At 41.4% G+C, this 26,539-nt stretch overlaps 1 protein-coding gene across 1 annotated transcript in view; it reads left to right on the forward strand.

Annotated features, from left to right (window-relative positions):
- LOC119736064 (hemicentin-1-like) overlaps positions 1-26,323 on the forward strand; it is a 46,001-nt gene extending 19,678 nt beyond the window's left edge. Inside the window, 17 exon segments of the mRNA XM_038210074.1 lie at positions 274-558; positions 1,627-1,896; positions 3,471-3,605; positions 4,925-5,059; positions 5,646-5,957; positions 8,412-8,696; positions 10,165-10,416; positions 10,866-11,159; positions 11,447-11,539; positions 19,381-19,593; positions 20,015-20,085; positions 20,667-20,832; positions 20,835-20,882; positions 21,660-21,852; positions 23,186-23,428; positions 24,459-24,559; positions 25,088-26,323. Of these exon segments, the coding sequence (XP_038066002.1) occupies positions 274-558; positions 1,627-1,896; positions 3,471-3,605; positions 4,925-5,059; positions 5,646-5,957; positions 8,412-8,696; positions 10,165-10,416; positions 10,866-11,159; positions 11,447-11,539; positions 19,381-19,593; positions 20,015-20,085; positions 20,667-20,832; positions 20,835-20,882; positions 21,660-21,852; positions 23,186-23,428; positions 24,459-24,559; positions 25,088-25,695 (3,704 nt within the window). The 3' untranslated portion in view covers positions 25,696-26,323.
- The last annotated feature ends 216 nt before the right edge of the window (positions 26,324-26,539 follow it).

Raw genomic sequence — 26,539 nt, forward strand, 5'->3', positions numbered from 1 at the left:
GTCTTTGCTTAACTCATATTGTACAAGGCGAGCCTTTGCTTAACTCACTGTGCAAGGCGATCAAGTCTTTTCTTAACTCATTGTACAAGGTGAGTTTTTGCCCAAGTCATTGTAGAATTAAGCTGAGTCTTTGCTCAACACACTCAACAAGCGGAGTCTTTGCTTTTGCGAGGTGACTCATTTCTTAATTAAGTCACTGTACAAAATGATATCTTTGCCAAACAATATTAAAGTCTTATATTATTTTCTCGCGCCTGGTGTTTTCATATCCAGTTCCACCGAGTTTCACGGCCTCCCCGGTTGATACCACTGTCCTTGCAGGGGAGTCGGCCTTCTTCCAGTGCCAAGCGGAGGGGAATCCCACCCCTACCATCACATGGACTACACCTACCACAGGCACCTTACAGGCACCCAGCGGCCCCCATGGAGGAGTGGAAGTGTCTGGAGATGGGACGCTAAGGGTCAGTCCCACTGAGAGGCGACACGCCGGGACGTACGTTTGCACGGCAACAAACTCTGTCTCAGTCATCAGTCAGAGTGCGACGCTGAGAGTGCAAAGTAATTTTCAAAATTTTCAAAATAAAATACATTGAGGTTTTTTTTTTTCCCATGTAATTGTTGACTTTCTGTGTATAATTTAATCATGTATCCGGTATATTCTAAAGGTGAAATTAAAGTTTGACATTTTTTCAGCCATCAATCGTATTTGTTTGAACGAGCATACCTAATAGATTCCACAATATAAGTCATTTCTTTTATTTATTCAAACATGTTGAAATCTACTGACTAATAAATTCCACTCCACTTTTTGCATCTACTTTAGGTCAGCAAGCTTCTATACAGTTTTCATTCAAAATTTTCTGAAATGTGTGTACTTTTTTGCACAAGTGATGTAGTCCAGTCCATGCAAGTCCTCCAGACCCAATTCAACTCACAAGCTATTCAAATGATCTTTGACAAAAGCATTCCTTTGTTATCGTTAATATCCACTGTTTCTTGTGACTGGACTGCTGATTTGGACTCGACTACATCCCTGTACAGGGTGAGTAAAACAAAAACAAAACCCAACTGTCGGGACCATTGTTTTAGTGAAGTTCTGCATGTAGAACTTTCAAAATCTAGGATATGAAAGCTCAATTCATAAGCTTTCTTGTAGAACAAGAATCATTCAAATCACTCATGTAGTTTTCAAGTTATGGAGTTTTAAACACAACCACCATTTTAAAGTTCTGTCCACGGATCACAAGACGGTAAGCATTCTTTCAACAAATCGAAAACAAATCACGTAGGGGTGTGTATGAATTGTTTTTGTTTTGCTGAAAGATAACGCACACCTTTTTTTGTGATCCAAGGACAGAACTTTAAAATGGTGGTTGTGTTTAAAATTCCATAACTTGAAAAGTACATGAGTGATTTGAATGATTCTTTTACTAAAAGAAAGCTTATGAATTGGGCTTTCTGATCCTTGATTTTGAAAGTTCTACATGCAGAACTTCACTAAAACAATGGTCCCAACATTTGGGTTTCGCTTTTTTTGACTCGCCCTGTATTGCACAGACCTGTGTTGTTTGAGTGAAATCAGTTAAATTTTGAACTTGATAAACAACTATTTCTCCCTCATGACAGGTTCACCGGTTATCACCACCTTCCCCGTCGACCAGCGCGTCATCGAGGGCTCGTCCGTCCAGCTGGCCTGCCGGGCCGAGGCCGATCCGACACCCAGAGTCACCTGGCTCTTCAACGGCGCCCTCATTGTCAACGACCCCAAACACAGCGTGTACGGTAATGGCGACCTGACGCTGCTAAACCTGGAGAAGGCCCAGGAGGGGGCGTACATGTGCCGGGCGGCGAATGACCTAGGGGTGGAGGAGGCGTCTGCTGTTGTTGTGGTGCTGGGTAAGTTTGTGGGATAAGCTTGTAAAATTACTTTGTTTGTATGTCACAAGACCAAAAGGACATTCAGTGTGGCGGCTTCTAGAAAAAGAGAAAACAGAAAGAAGGGGAAGACCATTCAAGGTAGTGCAAGGACAGTGTTGTTTGATGCAATAGACAATTTTTAGGGCTTATGATTTATAGATACCACTGCACTGACTTGTTTAAAGCCCAAGTCCATCATTTGCAGCTATTCAAAAAAGTAACCAGAGTAATTATTGTTGAAAAACATACTGGTTGAAAGATAGTAAGGGGACTAAACTCCCTGTGAAATTATCCTTTCTGGCAAGCTCTCATTTCGAAGAAATCAACAAAAGAAGGCATTTCCAAGGGTGCTTGTTAAGAAGCACCGTAGGAAAATTTAAATTAGTTGTTCGTTTTGTTATTCGGCGCAGCGCGCACAAGCATTGGAACGACGCACAGGCGCGCGCGGTTGCTATAATTCATTGGATCAGTGCTTATTGCTATATATGAAGCTGAAGCTGAGCTGAAACTTCATCAAGTAAGTTGTTCAGTATCCTTCATTAGATTTTGAACACTTATGTTGCTTCAAACGAACAAAATGCACTAATTACAAATGATGGACTATAGCTTTAATGATTTAGTTTTTCAGAAAATGCCAGAAAATCAAGATATACATTTGTTTCTTACTGTCAATGATCAGTACTCTGCAAAAGTATTCCGTCAAAAATGCTTTCCATCGACAAAAAAAAATCTTTGAAGGTGGTTCTAATAAACACAATTAAAAGCAATTACAATGTACATTATCAACGGAATACAAGACTACGAATGAGCGCACAGTAATGTGTTTTCTCAAAATGTACAGCCTGTCTAAAAAAAAAATGGTACAATCGAAAATGATTTTTTTTTTTCAATATTAAATCTCAACATAAGTAAGTCGTTTTGAGCATCACATTAAAGAAAAAAGACCAGGCTTTCTAATACTTTTTGTTTCATCTCATTTGCTTTTGTCAATCCAGAGATAACTCCAGTTTACTGCGGAACACAAAAATCGAGTTTGTTTCTTTTGCCAAGTTGCAACCTTTTGTGAGCTTCAAGACAGAATGGCACAGTACTCGAAACAACTCTGCCCATGCATAAAAGTGGCACAAAATCGATTTTGGTGCATCGCACTAAATTGATTATATCTCTGAATTGACAAAAGCAAATAAGATCAAACAAACACTATTGGAAAGCCCAGTCTTTGTTCTTTAATATTATGCCAAGTAAGAATGACTGATTTTGAAATTTCATATTTAACCAATTTTTTTTCTGATTGTAGCATTTTTTTTAGACAGGCTGTACATGTAAAGTGGCCAGTGAACTTCAGCAGGTTTTTATACATTTATGCATCCTACTTAACATTTTGGGTAATTTTATTGCTTCAATCCATTGTTATTTCAAAAATAGCAAAGAATCATATGTACCGGTACATGTGCACATTCCTTCAAGATTCCAACAATTTCTCACTGAAACTACTGCTTGCTCTACCGTTTGACTAAATTCTCAAGAACTGTTTTTCTTTTCCTCTTTTATAGTTCCGCCAGATTTTGCCATTTATCCCACCGATTTGATCCTAGAGCTGGGTGACTCGGTCATACTGGACTGCGTAGGCACGGGGGACCCATCCCCTGTACTTCATTGGTTAAAGGATGACCAGCCCTTGGTGCTAGGTATGTACTGGGCCCAATTTCATAGAGCTGCTTAAGCAGAAAATTTGCTTAAGCACAAAAAAACATTGCTTAGTAAAATTAGGTTACCGGCCAAAACTCCATGTGATGTACATTGTTTGTGACTGGTATTTAGCTGTTGTTTACTTAGCATAACAATCGCATGGAGTTTTGGCCGGTAACCTGATTTTATAAAGCAAGACGTTTTTGTGCTAAAGCAAATTTTGTGCTTAAGCAGCTCTATGAAATTGGCCCCTGGGCCCAATTTCATAGCGCTGCTTAACAGCCGACTTTGTGCTTACCGAGCCTCCATCTATTTCATAGGGACCGTTAAGCAGTAAGCACAGCAAAAGTAGGCTTTAACCTCAGAAGAAAACTTTGCTTAGATCAGTGACGTAACAACAGAAATCTGCATGCGCGCGCAACTGTAAGCACAATCACGGCATGAAATAGTGCTTAAGCAGCAGCATGATTTTCTGCTATAGTAAGCACAACTTTGCTGCTTACTGTTAAGCAGTGCTATAAAATTGGGCCCTGGTTAGTTAGTACCTGTATTAAGCCGTGCTCCCATTGGACATTGTTTTGGTAAATCTACATGTACAATGACTTTTCTGTAGAAATTACAATACTATGTTGAATGAAGACAGCTGGCTGGTCCACGCTGGCTTACCATGACCATGATATAATACTTCCTGGCCGAAACTTGTCAGGGAAGATTTCCACGTAGACACGGTAGATCAACAGGGATTCTGATGAGTCCAATGGGAACAGGCCCACGCTGTAAAACTAATGTGACCACGCTGTAAAACGCCTTGCAACCAATGGCCCTTCTTAATTTACGTCACTGCACAGGGGACATCGACAGTGTTCGCGCAACATGTACATAAACATTTGATGGTATGGTTTTCTGTCCCCTTGTATTTAAAGCTTGTGCATATACATGTAGTACAATGTTCAAAGTACAAAACTGATGAAACAGGCACTTCTTTTGACTCATTTGCTCCTTATTCATTCCATTTTTTTTTTCTTCCTCCATGTTTATTATATACTGTAGCATATCATAGGGCACATTTGATCAATTTGGGAGAAGTTTAAACGTCAAAGGTTGTGCACAGTTTCCGTATGTGTGACATTTTGCCTGCCAGGCACAGCGAGTAACATTCTATCTGTGTTGAGAAGGTCCGAGTGGGAACGGCTGGTAGGGTTACGCAATGGCATGTTGACAGTGATACGCAGTAGGTTTCCTTGAGACAGTGGAAGAAACGTCATCGCATGATCGCGGGCTTGCATTGTACTATTGGTCTAATTTTCCTCAACCATAGAGTCCAACATTGCTGTGTTGGCCAACTTCAGCCTGTCACTGAGTGACATCACCGAGGCTAACCTGGGCACCTACACCTGCGTGGCCAGCAACGAGGCAGGAACCAATCAGATCTCAGCTCAGGTCTGGACACCAGGTACGTTACTATGGCATGTTGTTTTTCCAGACGAATACAATGTGAGGTGTTTACAATAAAACAAAAAAAAAAAACCCAGAAAAATATCCCACAGCCATAACAGAACAATCTGCTATAATATTTTTACTTATTGGTGCGCGTGCCTACATTCTGTATTTCTTTTGTAAGGATTATGTGCCAAAAGGATTGCTGTAGAATTTTTTGCTAGCGTTTTCACCACAGAGTGGTGATCGTATAAGCACAGAACGTCCTGGTTATTAGAAAATATCTTGTAATAATATCCTCGATCCTCCATAATCTGCGTAGTTAACGCTTGCAACGCGCGCACATTGCCAAACGCAAATCAAATGTGAGTGCATAGAAATAGGATCGCATAGTTTTAAAGGGTCTGACGATACACACTCTTCATTCAATTCTGTTTTCCTGGCTCTCGCAACCCATTTTTTCCCCATGCCTTAAATAAAGAATTGTTCTTGCCATGGATACCTGTTTTAAAACTATTTTATTTTGACAACCCTGAATTCACATCTGATAAAAATACAACAGTCCGTTATTGTAATTGAATAATTTCATTCCACTCTCACAGACATACCCTTTTTCACCGTCCCACCTACCAACACCACGGCCAACGAATCCATGCCAGTGACGATCCCCTGCCAAGCCTCAGCCCGCAGTGAACCAATGATCAGCTGGTACCTCGTGGATGACCTCGGCAATCGAGGGAGGGAGGTGGGGCTGGGGACCGATCCGCCAGGGTCTCGCGGGGCGGGGAGCTTCGTTGGAGCAGACGGCGGTTTGGTGTTCTCGGAAGTATCCAGGTCTGATCAGGGATCGTATGAGTGCGTGGCGAGTAACGAAGTAGGCAGTGTGGCCAAAACAGCAATACTCCTTGTCAACAGTGAGTGTCCATTAACCCTAACCCCCTAGGCCCTTGTTGCTTACAACCATCCTCAATCCTCCAAAATCCTCCAAAATTTTGCAACTCCGCCTAAATTTTTCAAAATTGTCAGACAGTCCTGCCTCAAATTCGGCATTCATCCTCAATCCTCCAAAATCCTCCTCATCCCAAAACTTTGCACTCGTGTTTAAATGAAGGATAACCAACGCCAAATCCTTCAAAATCATCAGACAGTCCTGCCTCAAAATGCATTCATCCTCAATCCTCCAAAATCCTCTTGCGCTTCAATCACCATTCATCCTCAATCCTCCAAAATCCTCATGTGCTTCAATCACCATTCATCCTCAATCCTCCAGAATCCTCATTTGATTCAATCACCATTCATCCTCAATCCTCTAGAATCCTCCAAAACCGCCAGGAGGATTTTGGAGGAGTGAGGTGGGTTAGGGTTAAAGAGGTTGTGGAATGCTCGAAGACATTTCTGTCATTTTTTGGATATTGCCTAAGGTGTGATGAAATAAAAACGACTATTGTTTCTGTCATAAAATGAGTACAAAAGGTACTTTTGAGAGCTGTTTTTCAAGTCCTGTCATGCCTGTTTCGACCCGAACGTGCAATTTGTGTAAAAGTCGTCGTTGCGGGCAGCAGACAAAACACAGTAAATCGTGACGTAATAAACAGGACTCCCGATGCAGAGTAGCATAAACGAGTCCTGTTTATTACGTCACGATTTACTGTGTTTTGTTTGCTGCCCGCAACGACGACTTTTACACAAATTGCACGTTCGGGTCGAAACAGGACCTGAAAAATAGCTCTCAAAAGTAACCTTTGTACTCATTTCATGACAGAAACAATAGTCGTTTTTATTTCATCACACCTTAGGCTACATATACCAAAAAATGACGGAAATGTCTTCGAGCGTTCCACAACCTCTTTAAGTAACATTAATTTTTGGGTTTTACTCTTCACTGATGTGATTTAGTGTGATTAGTGGCAGTGCCACGGTGCTTTGTCAGATTTAAACCAGCCAGCCGACCCCAGCATGCTTGGGGGTCGAGTAGTATTCAGACGTCTTCGCTAGTAAGCAGGAGGTCGTGGGTTCGTTGCTTCCTATGATAAATCTGATGCACTGTCAAAAATTGTCATGGTCAAAACTGTTAATGGCTTTGATTTCTTTCTTTTTGCAGCTTACCAGTTTTAATAAGAAAGGACTGGCCTCCATATCTGTCTGTCCATTATATCAAAAATGTATGTGTAATCTTCAGATTCGCTGACTGTGGTTTAAAATATGACCAGTTATCCTGCAGGGACCAGTGTTTCCCCTGCCCATTCAAATGTGAGGCAGCCCACCTCGCTACTTTCAGTGACCACCTCGCTCAATTTTTGCCAATATCACCAACTCGCTGTGAGGATTTGCAATAAAGGAAATACTAATCGACAAATTGTCATTTTGTATAATTTTAGTGTTTTCCTTGACCTCTATGTATCAAGAACTCACAATTTGGATGTTTCTATGGAATCATCTCGCAGTTTTGAGAGCGCTGCATCCTTTTCAATTCACAGACTGCGTCAAGTTTGTTTCAATCATCAGTTTGAATTTTTACCACCTCGCTCAGTTCATTAGCCAGGGGAAACACTGGCAGGGACAGTTAGTGGGCAATCAACCATTTCTTAGACATAGTAAATACCTTCTGTCAAACATAGGTTAATTTTTTTCTACCAAAGACTATGAAATTTTGAGTAAAAGGGTTTACACATCTTTCTTACTCTTACATACCACCTTAAGTCACAACAACCTGACAAATCTTCTACAAGAACAACTCTTTAGATGCTCATAGACGCTTGAAAAACTCCTTAAAATCTTTGACTTTTGTCGTCTTTGAGTAAATCATATCAGTGCAAGTTGGCTCACCGCATGGGATGTGTTTTCGTCCCTTAGTCCCATCCAACCCAAAAGTGACCTGCTTTTTACTATGTAAGCCGCCCAAACCGCCCTGCTTGTAAAGCTTGTTGCAACGTATACTGCCCCAAACCGCCCCATCACTCTATGTTTGTATGGCTTCAAGGAATAAATGCATTGTTCAACAAAGTACTTGTAGTACAGGGCCCAATTCATGGTGCTGCCAAGCACAAGATTTTCTGCTAACACAGCCCCCATCTGTTTGATGGAGACCACAAGCATAAGCACAACAAAAGCCATGCTTACTTCAGAGGAAACATTTACTTAACATAGTGACATAACAACAGAAATCTCCACGCAAGCATGACCGCTAGCACATCCACGCCGTGAAATAGTGCTTAAGGTTTGCAAATGTTTCTGCTATGCTAAGGACAACTTTTCTGCTGACTAGTAAGCAGTGCCGTGAAATTGGGCCCTGGCTGTTAACACCAATCATAAAATTCAGTTGTTGTTTTCCTTTATTTCTCCCACATCCCTCCAATTTCCCCATCAAGTTGCCTCTGAGATTATCAGCGTCACCAGCCCTGTCACTGTCTCCGAATCCGACTCCCACGTGATCCTGCAGTGCGTCACCGCCGGTCAGCCCCGCCCACTTCTCACCTGGTACTTGCCCACCGGTTCCCGGGTACCGGACGACCCGTCAATGTACAACACCCAGCCGGCCAATGGGTACCTTGTGGTCTACTCGCCGTCTGTCGAGAAACACGACGGGGACTTTTCGTGCCTAGCGGAGAATTTCTTGGGAAACGATAGTGCAGTTGTCACGGTGATCGTACAAGGTAACGGCACCAATTTTCAAGATATGATACACTAATCACAATACGGACCATGGTCTTGAATCATGTATGGCTCTTATGAAATCAGCTAGGCCTGAATACATTTGGGTCGTGCTTTGAATTTGGGATCATTTTTTTTCCTGTAAAAGTTTGTTTTTATGTTAAACAGGGATGCCCCTTTTAATAGGCTCCTAACATGCCAAAACGGCACGAGAGCTTGCATGTGAATGCCCCTTATTTTTTCTTGGAAATTCATTTCAAAATGATTTCTGTGTGAACCCTGTCTGAGGCAAAGGTCCAAATTGCAATATGTGGGCAGAAGGTCCTGATTGTGTACAAATTTACAAAAATCTCATCATTTTTTCTTGAAGCAAAGCTTGTAAGGAATGGGCACCTGAGCATGCATGTGTATTGAGCTGAGTTGATCAGAGATGAAATTTTTCCGATTTTAATCGGAAATCCGACTTTTTGAATTTTCCAACGAAATTTCCAATTTTTTTACAGTGTGTCCCACAAAATTTGGTTTTGTAACGATTTTTTTCACAAAATGTCATTTCATTTCAATCATAATTTCAAAGAAAAGTTGATGAAAAGTCGATGGAAATGACACGTTAAAATCATCGCGAACGTAGTTTTAATCTCTTTCGCCAGTCGTTATTGGAGTGTTTCAACGGTAGAAACATAGGGCATAACACCAACAGGCGACATGGAAAAATCACTGTGTCGCACGTGCGTGCGAATAAATGCAATGGTAGTTTGGTACCGGTGTACGTACTGCACCGTCATGACCGTACCGTCCGCTAGCACATGGCCGGTCGGGAACGGGTAGCCTTGTGAACGATCCAGTGGATAAAATCATTAGGCCTATGTTGTGCGATTTTCGGAGGTTACAGATTTAGTTGTACAAAATTCAATGCTTTAAAATCCTGATGATTATCTCAAGGATAGCGAAGAGCATTAGCGAAACATTTCACTGGCATTTGTTGGAAGAGAAAAACGATAATGCCAGATTTTTCCCCCACGTGTATGGTTGAATCATGGACATGATTGAAGCCCCATGAACGGTGCCCTTGTCTTTCGGACTTTTCCCTCGACTTTTTCAAGTAAGAACTGAACTTCTTTATTGACTCCATTACTCTTACCGTAATTCAGGCACTTTTTGTAATGAAAACACTGAACTTTTTTTTCATCGTAACATTTTGTTTGAATCGAAAATAAAGCAGGAGTTGGCGTCCGGAAATTGGGCATGAAGTGTATTGTACATGCATGTACATGTGTGTAACTGCAGCGCAGCCCAGATTTCGGACACGTATTTTTGTTCGGCTTATTTTCCGATTTTTTTGCCATATGCCAGTTTCATCTCTGGTTGATAAGATTTGTTTTGGGGAATTATTTGAATGGGGAGTTTTGGGGAAAGGGACTGACTTTTTTGTATCTATTCGCATTTTTGTTACCCTTGATGGTTCTACAGGAGTTCCAATTCTAACGCGCTTGCTTGCAACAACAACTGAAAGCGCAGTGATGTTGCAGTGCCTGACCAAAGGCTCACCGACCCCCACACGGACGTGGTCAAGGGATGGGCTGGACATCAGCGCTGGCCTGGCCGGTCACTTCATCGACAGTGACGGAGGTCTGGTCATCCAGGATCTAGATCTGGCTCAATCGGGGACATACCGGTGCATTGTGGGTAACTCCTTCGGACAGGTGTCGGCTTCGTTCAGAGGTACATTTTTATCAAAATTTGTTGCATGGTCCAAGTTATGCACCTAGACTGTGTATGACCTCGAGAAACTGACCAATCAGCAGGAGCCTTCTATATGCGCGTAATTCGAGCTCCCCATGTGCGTAAACATCACGCCCACAATGAGTAGCATTTGTGTACAGGTTGTTGTATTACATTACAAATACGCGGCATCCAAATTGACCAATTGCAATCTTATTTCTGATTTCTGAATGAAATGATGTCACGCATGCCTAGATATCAGACGTAGTTATTAGACTTATATGTTCTTAACTAAATCTTGTGTACAGTCATTTTTAAGGCAGTTCTTTTTCCCCAGAGGAATGTGCACAGCTTTGTGATCTAAGATGTTTGTTCTTTTGAGACCTAAGATGTTTATTCTTTAGCAGTTCTGTATGAATAAGTTTTAATCTGTTTCAATCCATTTGCAGTTCCAGACACCCCTGGTACCCCGCAGGTCACTGCCATCACACCGACCTCCATAGACCTCGCCTGGTCCCCCCCAGCTCCAACCAGCAATTTCACCCACATCGGTTACCAGCTGCAGTACATACGCTTCACAGATGCGGACTACCGGGACGTTGCCGAGGTGATAGGAGATCGCTTTACTTCGGTGATGGGATTGGTGCCGTACACCGGATACGCCTTCCGCGTCCGTGCCATGAATGAGCTAGGAGGGGGAGCGTTTAGTCTGGTGACGCCGTTTGTTCTCACAGCGGAAGCAGGTAAATACATACAGGAAACTACATTCTGCATTGAGGTACACTGTATTGTACATGTACACAATTCTGAAGTCTTTGGACTGAAGCGAACGTTACTGGGTTTATGCGCCAACCTTCTATTTATCTTTCTCCTAAAAAAATCTAATTGCAGATTCGGTTACCATTGCCTCTATAGACTTGTGTACATTTACTTAAAGATGCATTAGTTCATCGTGTGATTTCTTGAGTTTCCCCTCGACAAAATAGATTTGTTTTTCAATTGCTATTTTGTCCTTTTCTATGCACCTTAGTTCCCAGTGAACCGCGTGACCTGCATGTGACCCCATCAGGTGACACCCTAATAGTCACCTGGTCAGAGCCAGAGTCCCTGAATAGCAACCCAGGTATGTAAACATGAAACACACCACCACCCCTAAACCACCACCCCAACCCAGGCTAACCCTTCTGCAACTCACATAGATTAGGGCAATTCCAGTGTTATCATGAGGGGTGTGAAATTTCAGCTTTAAAGCTGATTTCAGCTTCTTTTTGTTTGGGATTTCAACTATTTTCCCCTCACTTGCCGTGTACGAAAGTATAGAAGATTTCCATAGTTCAGCTGTTTTACACCTTTTTCAGCTGTTTTCAGCTATTTTTATCAGAGGTCACTCACACCCCTGTGTTATGTAACATCTGTGTCAGAGATTTTTAGAACTCGGTGAACAAACCTGAAAATGTATTTTTTAAATCTTACACATCCATCAACTGGTAGTGGTCAAGGAGATTACAGACTATGAGTTTTGGATCATTTCTCTGAATCATTAACTAGATATCATGGTTAATTGTCTCTGTCATCACAGACATTACACTTCCTTTCATAGCACTGGAGTTGCCCATTAGTAGTGCAGTATACTTTCCCTCGTGTAGAATACTTCAACACGTCCTGGGCAGATATTTTTTTAAATGTGTCTGATCCACAGACATATAGGCGTAGGCCGCCAGGTCCCATTCAAAACTACACCCGCATTCCGTGATTTCGTGGCGCCCGACTATAATTCAAACTGGGCAAATTCACCCCTCGGTATCGGGATATTACACACCCAAACTGTTCAATTACAAAATTCTGTGAAGTCATTTATCGATTGTAAAAAATCCCATGTGTACTTAATATGATTTATGTAGATTAAAAAACAATAACATGCACAACTTTTTTCAACTTTTTTCAATCGGATTGTAAGTAAAACAGCCTTTTTTAACTCGAAAATTTATCATAAGATGGAATTTTGCGTTGGGGTGATCGAAAAATTTATGTTTACTGTCCTAAGCCATTTCTGCATTGAACGCGTGGTTACATGCGCAAGTTCATTATAATAAATTCCAGTCTGCTTCAATGAATAATTCAAAATTTGTAAAAAAGTATTCCCTAATGTTTAAAGCCATACTTGAAAAAAAAAATGACAGTAAAACAAGGCTGCATTGTGTCTGCATAAATAGTCTGGCCCCATCCCGTTACACAGTTAACAATTAATGAAACACATTCAGGGAACTCGATAAAAATGGCCAATTCTTCAATAAGGCCCACACAATATCTCTAGCAATGTCTTGCCTACTGGAGCGTATCTAGGTGGAATAAAAACAGAATGATTTGTTGTCGTGATTAGATAACAAGGAAGATTGGCAAAGCGTACAGATCCTTTATTGATAACGTCGCCCATGTTATGTACATTTTGTATATGTATTTGTGTATTCGTTCACTTTCAACAATGGACCGATCCAGTAAGCCCCTCCCACTGCGCACGTGGGCAAATTAACACGTGCTCCTCTCCAATGCCACGCTGCATTTTCCTGCCGCGCGCATCATACGCACGTGCACCCATGTCGGACTTTTGTGCACGCATGTCGGACATAAATCACGGCTGTGATTGGTTAGAGTACCATAGGGCGGTGCTTACTGGATCGGTCCATTAACAACAGCACCCTAGTTTCAGTGACCTTCATCTTATCAAAAAAAAAGGCGACGAAATTGAACTTCAAAGGCATGGGTTGAATATCAATTGACAGATAATAGTAAGACACTAACCAAAATAAGTTATGACTACGATATTATAACATAACTTTCCTAAGTATACACAACTATCACTTACATTTGTTTACAAAGATGTGTACATTTTTTGTGTCGTAAAGCGCATTGAGACATTGTTTAATGAGCTATGTAAGAACCGTTTTATTATTATCATTATTACAACAAAAAGACTTAATTTAATACACTGTACAAACTTTTTTCCTATGTGTCAAAAATAACAAGTTCAGATTTATCGTTACCGTTTTGACAAACTGACACATCCGTCCAAAACCGAGATTTTCTGAAATCTGAGATTTTTGAATATTCTAACATTTTATGATGTCCTCTACATGATTACCAAATTTTGAGACTTAACATTCCATCGTTCGTTACTTATAATTACGCTAATTGCACAAGGTGTTGAAAGTGCTACACACTAAGTTTTTCGTTTTGACAAAGTGACGGATCTCTATGTGTCATTTAGTCTCATTGATCTTACGCGTGTGCTATATTTAGAAATATGAAGCCTCCACGATTTGCATTTTGACGAAGTGACGGATATATTTTGTAATTAATATCTTCTAATTAAACATGATTTTATGAACAGAGAGAATTGTTTTTGGCTATTTAACTCCTGGGCTATTGTCTCAGTTTTATATTTTTCAATTCTGGGGGAGAAATGTACACAAAAATGCTAATTGAAAAATTCACCAACTTCAAACGCAATTTTCTCAAAACTCGGTTTTGCATCTGTGTGCACAGATGTGTCAGTTCGTCAAAACGGTGACGATATGTGCAAAAAAATAAATAAACAAATTATCTCAGAATGGAGTCTTTTATAAATGTATATACTTTAAGCTTTATAACTCATATTTTAATAGTGCATTTGTGAACATTTTGTTTGGGTTGCTTGTGCTTAATTTAAATCTTTATGTACAGGCTGCAAAGCAATGTGCAAGTTTGAGTTTGGATATAAAAGTTTAACATAGAAATAATACAATTTACATTATGGCCGGCACTATTAATGGGCCACAATTACAAGAACTGTGAAGAGGGTCTATGGTGGGTCACACAGAGTTTATTAAGAACAGCTTCATGATAAGTATGAAGTTAATTACATCCCCCTCACTCTGTGGAGCATCTGCATCTGATCATGGATCGCAAGACTGGCCTGAAATGCGGGTGCTTGGCGGCATAAATTAAAGGATTGACGAAGCCACTTACGAAAAGGATCAGTGCCCCGTACAACTGGTAACGATTGCTCTCTGTAACGACCATAATGCAAAGCGGAGAGAAACAAATCACGAAAGCAAAGACTACCACGAAGAGGTTCTTGGTGATTGCGAGCTGCTCGTTCCTCAAGCGGCTCAGATGATCTGAACTCCCGCTTTGTCCTGGAGATGCCTCACCAGGTTCCTGGGAGCTACTGGCGTTGGCATCGGTAGCGTCTGGCTTCGGAGTAGACCCGGGTTTCAAGGGCTTCAGGGTCGACTGCAAATTGAGGCTGGTATTACGCCGGTTCTTGAAGTGCTGTTTGACGTGTTGCCAGATCAGTGCGTAGGAGACGATGATCACAAGGAGTGGAAGAGGATACAGGACAACAAACTGAACCTTGTCGTAGGCAGCTGCTCTTGGGTGAGTGTCTACGTCACTGCGTCACTGGGTGTACAGGCTACCCCCTATGGCTGTAAACACAACGCCGGCAGCTGCAATGCACGGCACATCAGACTCCAACGGGTAGCCCGGTGTGGTACTCGCCATACCAAGCACACTCCAGAGCAAAGCAAAGCTGGACAGGCAATCAGACACGCTCAGGTTGACCACGAACACGTTGGTGACGTTCTGGAGTTTCTTGTTACGGGCCACAGCAACCAACACCAGGCTGTTACCAAATATTGCCAGGACTATCAGGATAGAGAACCCAACGGAAAGGAAGATCAGCTCGGGATACGTGAACAAGGTCCCGTTGAGATAGCTAACCGATGTGTTAGTTGCAAACTCCATGTTGAGTGCTTACTCTTTTAGTAACCTGCTGTATTTTGGCAGTTCTGTGCTGTTCCACAAGCCTTTTTATAGATCCCTAAGCTTTTACTGTGTCACTAATTAAAAGGGTCATAAAAAAGTCCATGAAACAAAAATCTCACATCCTTCTTTCATCTTCAACATAGCTTTAGCAAAGATCCTGTGAACCATAACAATAAATCACTAATTAAAGGGTCGTAAAAAGTCCATTAAACAAAACTCTCACTTTCTCTCATCTTCAACATATCTTAAGCAAAGATCTTATTAGCCATACAAATAAATCAAGAGATTGTCAGTTTCAATGTACTGCAAGGGGAATTGTCCTGTGAAATTTAATCTCCAGAAATCATTGGGGGCTGACCTCATTTTTCCCTACAAGTTTCAGTTTGAACTGAAGTGTATGAGGATTTTTATAGGAAGTTGAAAGTGAAATCAGCCGACTGACAATTATTACCTGTAGCAGTGTCTTGCTTCCTGGAGGCGTGATCAAAGTGGAATCAAACCAGATTGGTGGTCCATAAAATGTAACTATCGCCACTCCAGCCGATCTGGTCAATTCGTCAGCTTCCGTTTCCAACAGAATAAGCCATTTGCGAGTAACCAATACCCTTTGGGATTTACATTTGAAAAACGTCTGGTACAATGACTTGCTCAGAATGCTTGGCACATTTTAACTTTGAATTCTCCAGACCAAAGACACTGTTGCTAATCACAAGATTCGGGGCAAGCTCTTGCATAGTTACGTAAGAGACGCTCAGCACCAATACATCGTTCACAATGGGTGAGAATGGCACAAAGACACCAGACCATGCCGGAGCTGGGGGTTGCTAGCATTAGGCTTGACCCGAATCACGTGATATAGTAACAGTCTCTTTGGTCGGGAGGATGCTAGGTTAAAACGTGCAAAGCATTGTATTAAGTCAGCGTTCCAGATTTTATTCAAATTTAACTCGCAAATGGCTTATTGACTCTAGGCCATCCTTAAGCAGTAGATGTGCATGTCAGACCTTTTTGGATGCATGTAAGACATTAGTTCAGGCCTGTGATTTGTTAGAGCAGTATGGGGCGGGGCTTATTGGATCGGCCTTACACATGTATATCAAACGTTGTTTGCTGTCATGTGAAGTGGTTGAAAATATACGTCAGTGAGGGGCAAAACATATATTTAATTTAAATCATCCAGACGCAAATTCCACGTTGTGAATAGTTTTAAAATTACTTTTTAAAAAGCTATACGGGAATAAGCAAAGACATTGAGAACAATAAGAATACAATAGTGAAAATGTATAATGGTCGTTTTGGATGTTGAATTGAAAAATAATCGGGATTCTCTTTATATAACTACAACATTATATCGATAAGATGAGAGGGGAGACGACTACTGAATAATTCAGCAGCGGCGTGGCCTCCAATTATGCCGGGCCTTTTGACAGGGAGAAGCTTAGCTAGTCCAGCAGAAGCTAACCTCAGAAGTCCCCAATGTCAACCACGAAAATCAAAGACGCCGGACAAGGCAGCTGGGTATTCTTTTGTTATACTGGAATGTGCCCGGCCAGCTCACACACAAAAGGAAGCTGATCTATCAGCCAAGTCTTGCCCAGCAAGGGGAGTGGCTTGTCATCTATTCATAGGGTCTGTGTCTATTGTCATTGGATGGGGATTAAAAAGGCCGTGAGGCCGAGGCGTAGCTGCGGCATGTCTAGGCCTTTCAAAGGCTTTCCTGCGTCAGGGTATTGCCGTGCTCCCTTAGGTGAAAAGGCATATTGGGAGAGCATACAAAATATTGTATATATATATTTTTGGTCGCCTTAGACCAAAAAAGTTGGGTGCCAAAGAAGTGAGTGCAGAATTCTCAAGCCTTATGGCCTTACTGAGGTCACCTCAACTTGAGCTCCACCCTTAAGGATATGTTTGATAGTTCTAAGTGGATCGAAGCGTCATCTGCAATATCAGCCGACATTTGAAGAAGTAGAAGAAGTAAAAAAAGTAGTGGGGAAAAAAGCCTTGTCGCCACACCACTTTTGTGGAAAGTACCATACCAGAAACTGAAGCCTTTTTTTTGGCCTTACTTATTATGGTACGTTTTGTATTGTCCTTTAATGAATCTTTCACTTTCAAAACTTAACAGCACAGTAGTTTCATCTTGTGGGAAAAAAAGTGGAGGAAATGTAACTCCAAAGGCATGTGTTGAATGTCGATTGAGAGCTAATACTACACTAACCAAATTATCGATAATATCACGACTTTTCTTTATGTACACAACTATTGCCTAACCTTGTTTAAAAAGATGATGTACAAAATAAAGGGGTTATTTTAATACACTGTACACACATGTACATATATATATATATCACGTGTGTGTCAAAAATATTCAGTTCAGATTTATATACAAAGAAAGAAAAGATTTCCATAGTATACGAAGTTCACTCAACACTCTGTGTACAAACCCTATGAGAGTGGACTGAAAAATTCCAGGTGTTTTCGAAGAAAATGCTTGTATTTTCTCACTGCTCAAATTGACTTTGATGACATGAAATTGCCATCTGGGGGCTTGTTAGTCAATACAGAGGAAAATTAGTGAACTTCGCATATGGTAATCTTGCCCAAAGAAACACTAATTACATGTAGCTCTGTGCTTGGTGTCGGGTTAGGCATGTTAGGTGAGGCAGCGTCCTTAATAAATGTATTCATGTAACTCAGTTTTTAATTTATTTGTGATATTCTAGCCTAATTTAAGTATAAATGATGACTAGTTCATTTGTTTATGATGTTTGTGGCAAACTGTGGATGATGTTATACAAATAACGAATGTTTGTGAGTGCGATGGTAAGAATAATTTCGTGAGGTGACAGATTGAATGTTCTATTCCACGAGGCGAAGCCGAGTGGAATAGAACATTCAATCTGTCACCGAATGAAATTATTCTTTCCATCGCACGAACGTAAAACATTCGTTATTTGTTTTATACGACACCTGAATAAATTCTCGTCATTTGATTGGTAAATTATAAACTACAATGTATTTCGATTTCAAAGATGTTGAACTACCCCTTCACGAAAATGTTTGAACCCAACGCTGTAGCGCTGGCTCTTTGGAACAATACGCGCTACGCTGAACGCGCACACCAGCATGCATTTTGCACGCAAATACCGCGTCATGGAACAAGCGCAAAGTGAAATTGTATAACGCATGGATATAACGCATGGTCGCACTGTGCATTATACTGAATAATAATATGTCACGTGATCTACAATTCACCAATCAGATGACGGGGATTTATTCAGGTGTTGTATAATTTCCAATATTAAATTTCAGTAGTTCTTACTTTTATTTATGTTAAAATGGATCTGCAATGACAATGTCAGAGCTCTTTGATGTACAGGAATGAGTTATATCAAGGGGCACGGTCAAGATTTAATTTGGCAGGGTCTCGTCATGAATGTTCCCCATATCAGAATGTTAACGAATCCTTCTGAAATCTGGAATTTCTCAGTTTTTACCAATATATTAAAGGTGTCTTTACCTATCATTGTTTATACACAAGAAAATGATACTTTAAGGGTGTCTTAAGCACAAACCTATACCATAGACCCCATGTTACCCCCGGCAGCCATCAAACCCTCTGCTGATTTATATTTTGTGGAATTTTCATTTTCCCCAATCTTGCCCTTCTGAATACCATGACATCTTTTGGAATTGATCGGATCTGGTCATGGATCGCAAGACATGGCCAGAAGTGCAGGTGGTCAGTGGCAACACTCACCACGCCTAACACTCACGTTAATGTGGAGTGTCATGGCCTAGTGGTTAAGAGCACCGCACTGGACTCATATGCTCTGGTGTTTCAGAAGCAGTGGTGTGGGTTCAAGCCCGGGTGGACAATTATGCCCTTAAGCAAGGCATTTAACCATTATTGCTTCGTCCTTCGGATGGGACATACATGTACATGTAAAGCCGTAGGTCCCATGTGTTGTGTAATGCAATGCACGTAGAAGAACCCAGTAACACTTAACGCAAAGAGAAGGGGTTTGCCCTGGTATTTCTGGCCTCCTGTTAAAAATCCCTTGCGGAGTCCTTTGGAGAAGAACGAACCAAATAAATATATTCAAATTTCTGCCTCAAAATAGCGTAACATACATTTTTTTTTTACCCTCAATTTAGGTAACATTGTCTACCAAATTGCCTACCGTCTACAAGATGAGGAGCCAGGTCAAGAGACTGTTCTCTCCCACGACCACAATGACCTCCCTTACAGTGTGATCATACCAAACGTGAGACGTAATGCCGAGTATCGTGTGCGCATCCGTGCAGGGAATATCCTTCTAGGAGATTGGAGTGACTATGCGAGCATTGATGTGCAGACACTGGTTGATGGTAAGGACTTAGGATAAAAAACATTCAGAAGATTTGGTTTTCCTATTACATTTGGCAATTTCAAACATAGGATTTTCCAGCCGGCACTGAATTTTTTTTGTCCCTGTTGAGTGTCACAGGGCCACTTTATCACGATATGTCAAATATAATAATGCTTTACATTGCAACTTCTGTTGAGTCCCTCATACTAACAAAAGAGATTTATTCACATAGTGCTACCGCAGTGCAAACCTTCAAATTTCAAATTCTGTAAATGTGGCCGTTTTAGCAGCCAAAAGACACGTACAGATGAAAATACCCAAACCATCACTGACCATAGCAGAATTGCAAGTGATGGATGGTGGAAAAATAAGGGTAACTACTAACTACCCGATCATTCCATAAAATGTCTTTATGTTGTGATTTGTTTCCCTTTATTTAGCTCCTGTGAAGTCAGTCACTGGTCTGAAGGCCATAGCGCTGGGTTCGTCTGCAGTCAAACTTCAGTGGGAGGTAGGTTGCAACAACAAAATGGTATTCTTTTTGGAAACTAGTCTCCCTTGTAAGGAATTCCTGATCTTAGGGGGGAAGGTTAGCCCCATGCGTGCTTCTGGTTTTATTCCTCAAAGAACGTAGCAGGAAATATTGAAAACGTAGTTATAATTGAAAGTGAAAAAGCCCATTTTATGCCACAACACATTATCGCCTGGACTTTCATTGTATTAAAGTGTGTATATTCACTGAAAAATCAATAAAACCTTAGAGTGCTGGGCGGTTTCGGGAGTAATAACAGTGAATAGACAGGACATTTTTGGGCACTCCAGTGACTAAAGCGTTTAATAAGCCCCTTTCATATCTCTTGTCTAGATCTCCAACTGCGAAGGACCGTTAGCCTTTTTTAGATATTGTGGATTGTATGAGGGAGGTAGTTAAAGAGTAATTTCAAATTAGAACCCGGCTCCAAGGAGCCCCCTCCTATTGTGTCCTGCGTGTATACATCTCCAAAAGGCAGGATGCTGACGATAGTCATTAGCCACAGCTCTAGAGGCTCACTTCAGACCTAGCCTTATTGTCGCAACTTTTTAACATCACAGCCCGTTGATGACGCAACGTTCGACCACTACAACATCGCTTTCCGTCAGCTGGACAGCAACATGTCCTACGAGACCTTGCAGGTCGCAGACATTGCCGCCGACAACCTCACCATTACAGGCTTGAGAGAGAACACAGACTACGCAGTCAAGATATCCTACACCAATGCCGGGGTCAAGGACCGTACTCCGATGAGGTCCAGGTGAAAACGGAACTCGGTAAGTATTGGAACCGGGAAAAGATTTGCATTGATTTCTCCTGATTTCAGGATTTGTCCTGATTTCAGGCTTTGTCCTGATTTCAGGATTTGTCCTGTTTTCAGGATTTGTCCTGTTTTCAGGATTTTTCTCGTTTTCAGGATTTTTCAAAAAGAATCCCTTTTGAAATCTGGAATCCCTGTGGTTTACCGTAAAGGTATTGTGTCTTACATATTGTGCAAAGTTTACTTGGTCTCTGTGCGCAAACAAGAGAGGGCTCTTTATTACCAATTTTGAACTGGTTCACGTGCATATAGCGCAAAGTATTTTCTAAAAAATGAATGTGGCCTAGCGTTGCGAACTTAACAAGTTCTTCTTCAGAGGCTAGATTACCGGGAACAAGGAGCAGGAGAAGAAACGCAAAAGGATTGCTTGAGTGGGGGCACTGAATGGAGTGGAATGACTAAACAAAGGATGGATTAAATAGGAGAGGACAGACCACAAGGATTTGATTAATAGTATTAATCAAAAGTATTTTCAACAATCCGATCATATGTTTTCGAAACATTAATAACTATTCTCTGGGTTTTTTTTTTCAGTGTTGACATTCATAGTTGCTAACCCATGGTTGGTGAAAAGTGCCAACCACGGGTTAGCAAAGAAAGGTTAATTGCAACCCAAAGATATTTCAGGAGATTTGAGGGAGCTACTTGTCTCCATATGTACGAGGTTATCTCCAATCTAGCAAGTGCACTTATTGATAGAGGTAAAATAAAGTGGCTGCGTTGTTTCACCCAGAGCCTCTGAGCCCCAACGGCTACAACCAAGACGGTCTGTCCAGCGGCGTCTTAGCAGCGATCATCTGCGCGGCAGTGGCCGTAGTCCTACTCATACTCATTCTAGTGGTCATCGTATGTCAACGCAAGCACGACCCCACGGGATGGATCGGCAGGAAACGTCTCAACCCAGATGCATTGTGGATCCACAAGAGGTAGGTCCAAACGTGCTGTGAAGCGCCCCAATAACTTGGTTTACTACGGCGTGCGATAATACATGTACTTACGGTAGGGGCTGACGCTGCTTCCAATAGTGTGTTACTGCCTTAGCGAAAGTAATTTGGACTTGATCTAACACATATTCAGATGCCAAGTATGAGAACACAGCCACTACCGGTACGTTGTTCTTGTGGTCCACAGTGATGCAGTGTCAACATTTAAATATTGACACGTTCGTAAATAAGCAATGCATTACCCATGGATACCCATGATAAAGTGCTTGATGCTACAGTGATAACATAACCACAATTAATACAATATTTGCCTCCAAAATGTCAAAATACCGGTATTACGTTATCGGTAATAATTACATTTGTATTTGAAATCATGCAGGGACACTTTCTTCAACCCATATTGACAAATCACACATGGTTTAGGGTTGACCCCGCAAGCATACATATGCTCTGGTTTCCAAGGAATTTGAAAACATCAGAATTATCCTCACGAGTTTTATCAGGTTTATTTGAGAAAAAAATGCAGGCTGTTAGAGCTAGTACTCAAGAAGCCTATTCTGAATATTCCTAGAATTTGATTCTATGCTGCGCTAAAAATGTAAAAAGTTCACATGTGTATGAATCTATTTACATCCCAGAAGGGACAACACCTGTGAAACAATAGCGCACATGAAAACAAGTTGGCACAAACTCTCTTTTCTTTGTTTGATATTGTGTGATCCTGTATTTTTTCCAGAATAACTGTTTTCTTGTTTGTCCAGGTGGTGGTTGTCTGATTTTGTCTTTGGAAAAACGAAACTGCAGCAATCTGTTTCCTTCTTTTCACTGGTTTGTGTCTCTTTTTCCTCTGGTTCTTCCCCCTCCCAAATCAAATTAACATTTGCTTTCTTAATAATAAATTTGCATATAACCTTTTACCCTTGATCTGTGACTTTGTTAAATTCTCGTAATTGTTATGGCTTATCTGTCATTTCCCCTCTTTTGATCTTGCTGAATTGTAATTTTTTTCATAACTCACCCTGCCTAATCTAAAAAATACATTTACTGCATAATCATGTTGACCTTTTGTATAAATGACCTTTGCTGATCCATCACATGACCTTATTATGACCTTGACCTGACCTTAATCGCAATATAACTGCCTAAATTGCATTACCAATGTTTTATATGATCTCGCTCTACATAACCAATACATTATCGGCATAAAAACAAAATGGCAAAATTGTATGCAAATAACCTGTGCATGACCCACAATGCATGACCTCATGATCCCGACGCAACCTCGGCATGACACCCCAACAAACCCAAAATATAGATACTCATACGGAGACGAACATTCTCTCGATTCCTACCCGGATGACAGTAGCGGCAACTCGGGCCAGAAAGGGACGTACGACGTGGCCATCGTGAACGAGAACTACCTGGCCGACGACACGATGATGTCAACAGACTCCGCTTACGATCTGGGGAGCGGCGACGGACAGCTGATGGAGGAAGGGCAGAAGAAAAAGAAGAAAAGAAAGCGGCCCAAAGGATGGTCTGATGTGATCTACAAAAGGTGAGAGAGCTCTGTGTAGTAGACTCTGAAACACATAAACAGTGTGTTAACCCTATGAGCTCCATGTGCTAACAAAAGAGGGTGCCCTTCTACCTAGCAACGACGTCCCATGGCCAGGACATTTCGCTGGTTGACGCGCACCTTTCCGTGTGTGTGTGACGCGCGTACACCAGGGGATTTGTTCTATGTACACGCAGTGGACGCGCTTTGCAGCAAATGAATTGCAGTCAAGCAAGATGGCGTCGGTTGGTCACCCCCAACTGTACTTCCTTTGCCGGTGAGGGGGTACTTGTGAACATAGCGGATAGCTTCATTCCAGGGACATTGCGTATTCATCACAGTGTAGAAGTCAAGTAGGTACATTTCCGTGAATACGAGTACGTCTTGAGTACTATAAAAGTCATGAGTATAAGTACTTTAACATGAGTACAATGCAGTTTTCTCCATAATTTCGAATACGGTACAGTTTTAAGAGTGTCCGTACACCCTATTCACTATCTTGACTATTGTTACCTAACTCATCCCGCTAAATATCTCAACAGAATTCATGAGATTCCGAGGACACAATGACCAACACAAAAGAGGTATTGGGATATATCATAAGTAAGCTTCCTAAACAGTAGAAATTTTTTTTTTTTTTGGTCATGTATGTACTCGGGTAGGAGAACATATCTATAAACAAACGTAGGAATACTTTGCCACATTTAAGAAGGGGTAAATGTTTCTTGCAGGGCACGTTTGGTCTAACGGTAGAGCACAGACCTCATGATCGTGGGATTGTGGGTTCGAGCCCCGCCGTGGCCATGCAAGTTGTGCCCTTGAGTAAGGTGCTTTACCTCAATTACTCCTCTGAACCCAGGTGTTAAATGGGTACCGGCATTATTCAATACCAGGAAGGTAACAGACTCGCTGTGGAGGAGGTGTGGCGATCCCCCCACAGCAGCAGCATTACATTGAGTCTGATTCAATCGCTTTGAAGAGGGTAATGTTAAGTTTATCATTTAAGTTCTTTTTTTTTCCATTTTGTTAGCCCAAGAAGTCCTGGTGTTGTATTGGTGAAGAAAGCGGTGATTGGGGATTCTGACTTCAGCCCGCCGCCAGTAGCGCTTGCCAACCAAACTCTTGATGAAGGTAACAGAATGCTTTTCTTTTTTCTTTTGCTTTGGTTGTTTTTGTCTGTCTTGTTTTGTTTTGTTTTTTTGCTATTTTTGATTTGTCAAGATTGGAGAATTTTTTTTTCTGAAGCATTCTGTAAAATCATGGCACCTGAGTGTGCTGTCATCTTCAAGAAAGTGGAATTTTTAACCAGAGTTGAAAAAAATGGCAAAAACCTTCCGTCAAAACTTTATTTCCCCATATAGTGTACACCAAGCAGAATTACTGTTCGTGCATATGGATAATTAATTAGCCATAATTCCAAAATCCATTGACCTTTAGTCATGAAATTGCTTGGGTTATGTTCATGAATAGTTGTTCTATGCATGTACCGAGTTTCATAATTTTTCGTCACTCGATGGCCGAGATCTTAGTCCATCTCAGCTGATTTCCTTAGGGTTAAGTGAAATTCAGATTTAAAGTAAAAACCTTTTCTGACATAGGCATATTTTTGGATACCTCCGTTTTCAAAATGGTTGATTTGAATGCCTTCTTTCATGATAGTTCGTCCTGAGGATGAGACAGAAACAAGAGAGAAAGATGAATCAGCGAAGAACCCCACCGAAGAACAGAAGGATGAAAAAGGCTCTGTGGATCCAACTCCTCACAACCCTGACATCTCAACCATCTCAGCTGATTTTCCAATTGCAACTGACTTCCCAGTGCCCGACGAGGATGAATCATTTCACGGCCACAATGCCGAGTTTCTGTCATCGGAGGCTGACTTTCCCGTACACAACGCCGAGTTTCTGACCGCCCACGCCTCGGCCGCAGCCGCTGCGCAGTTCCCGGTCTTCCCCAACGCCAACGACAGTTTGAACCTCGCCGCGGAGCTGAACGTGGACGGCAAACAGATGCGCAAAATGGCGCGCAAGGCCGCGCGGGAGCAGAAACGCAAAGAGAAGAAGGAACGCAAGGAGAGGGAGAAGGTGGAGGGGGCGGGGTCAGGCCGGAGCAGGAGGCGGAAGCTGTCGGACCGCATCACCAACCTGCGCAAGCGAGGCTCGCTGAGCTTCAACCGGGAAGATAATGACGGAGGCGGGGGCGGGGTGGTGGAGAGGGATTACCCCATGATGACTGAACGGCAGAAGGAAAATGCTGCCATGTTTTGACATTGAAGAAGAAATGAAACGGACTGCCTCTTATTCTAAAAGGCAGCATTAAGGCTGGTTCAGACTTCATGCAAATGCGAAGTGAATATGATGTCACAAAACCTTCGCTGCAAAGTTTGTCACAGTTTTTGAATGTGTTCAACTTTTGCAAATATGCAGCACGAAAAAAAACTTCTGTGTGAGGTAACAAAATCAAAATCGCATTCGTAGATGCATTCATTTCATTGGTCAAGATGCCATTACAAAATACAAATAGCCAACTCACAAACTGCAACTTGAATTTTGTTTGATTGAAAGACAGAGAGATAATTTGGTCATTCACTCTGCAAGCTAATATAGTAGTCAAAAGGTAATCAAGAAAAGTGTTCTACTCCCTGTAAGTTTATTACAAGCATTTATTTTACTGGACTGCAGCTGTAGGCCTATAGTGTGTGTATTGAACGTAATGATAGCTCATTGTATACAAAAAATGAATGTTTGTGAGTGCAATGGTAAGAATAATTTCATGAGGTAACCTATGAAATGGAATATTTCATTTGTCACCGAATAAAATTATTCTTTCCATTGCACGAACGTGAAACATTCATTATTTGTTTATATAACACCTGAATAAATCCTTGTCATCTGATTGGTTGACTTTTAATAGCCAATTTATTCAGGTTAAAAAATGTTTAAAAGTTCAACAATCAACGATCCACCAATCAGATGACTGGGATTTATTCAGGTGTTGTATAATTCATAATAATTGCTGTGTTTGTTTCCCTTAGGCCCCCAAAAAAGTCTCCAGTTTCTGGTATGGAGCTTGCCCAAAAAGTGGTGCGGCGACGCGGCTTTTTTTTTTTAC

Source organism: Patiria miniata, unplaced genomic scaffold, assembly GCF_015706575.1.
Source record: "Patiria miniata isolate m_02_andy unplaced genomic scaffold, ASM1570657v1 HiC_scaffold_29, whole genome shotgun sequence".
NCBI classification, from domain to species: domain Eukaryota; kingdom Metazoa; phylum Echinodermata; class Asteroidea; order Valvatida; family Asterinidae; genus Patiria; species Patiria miniata.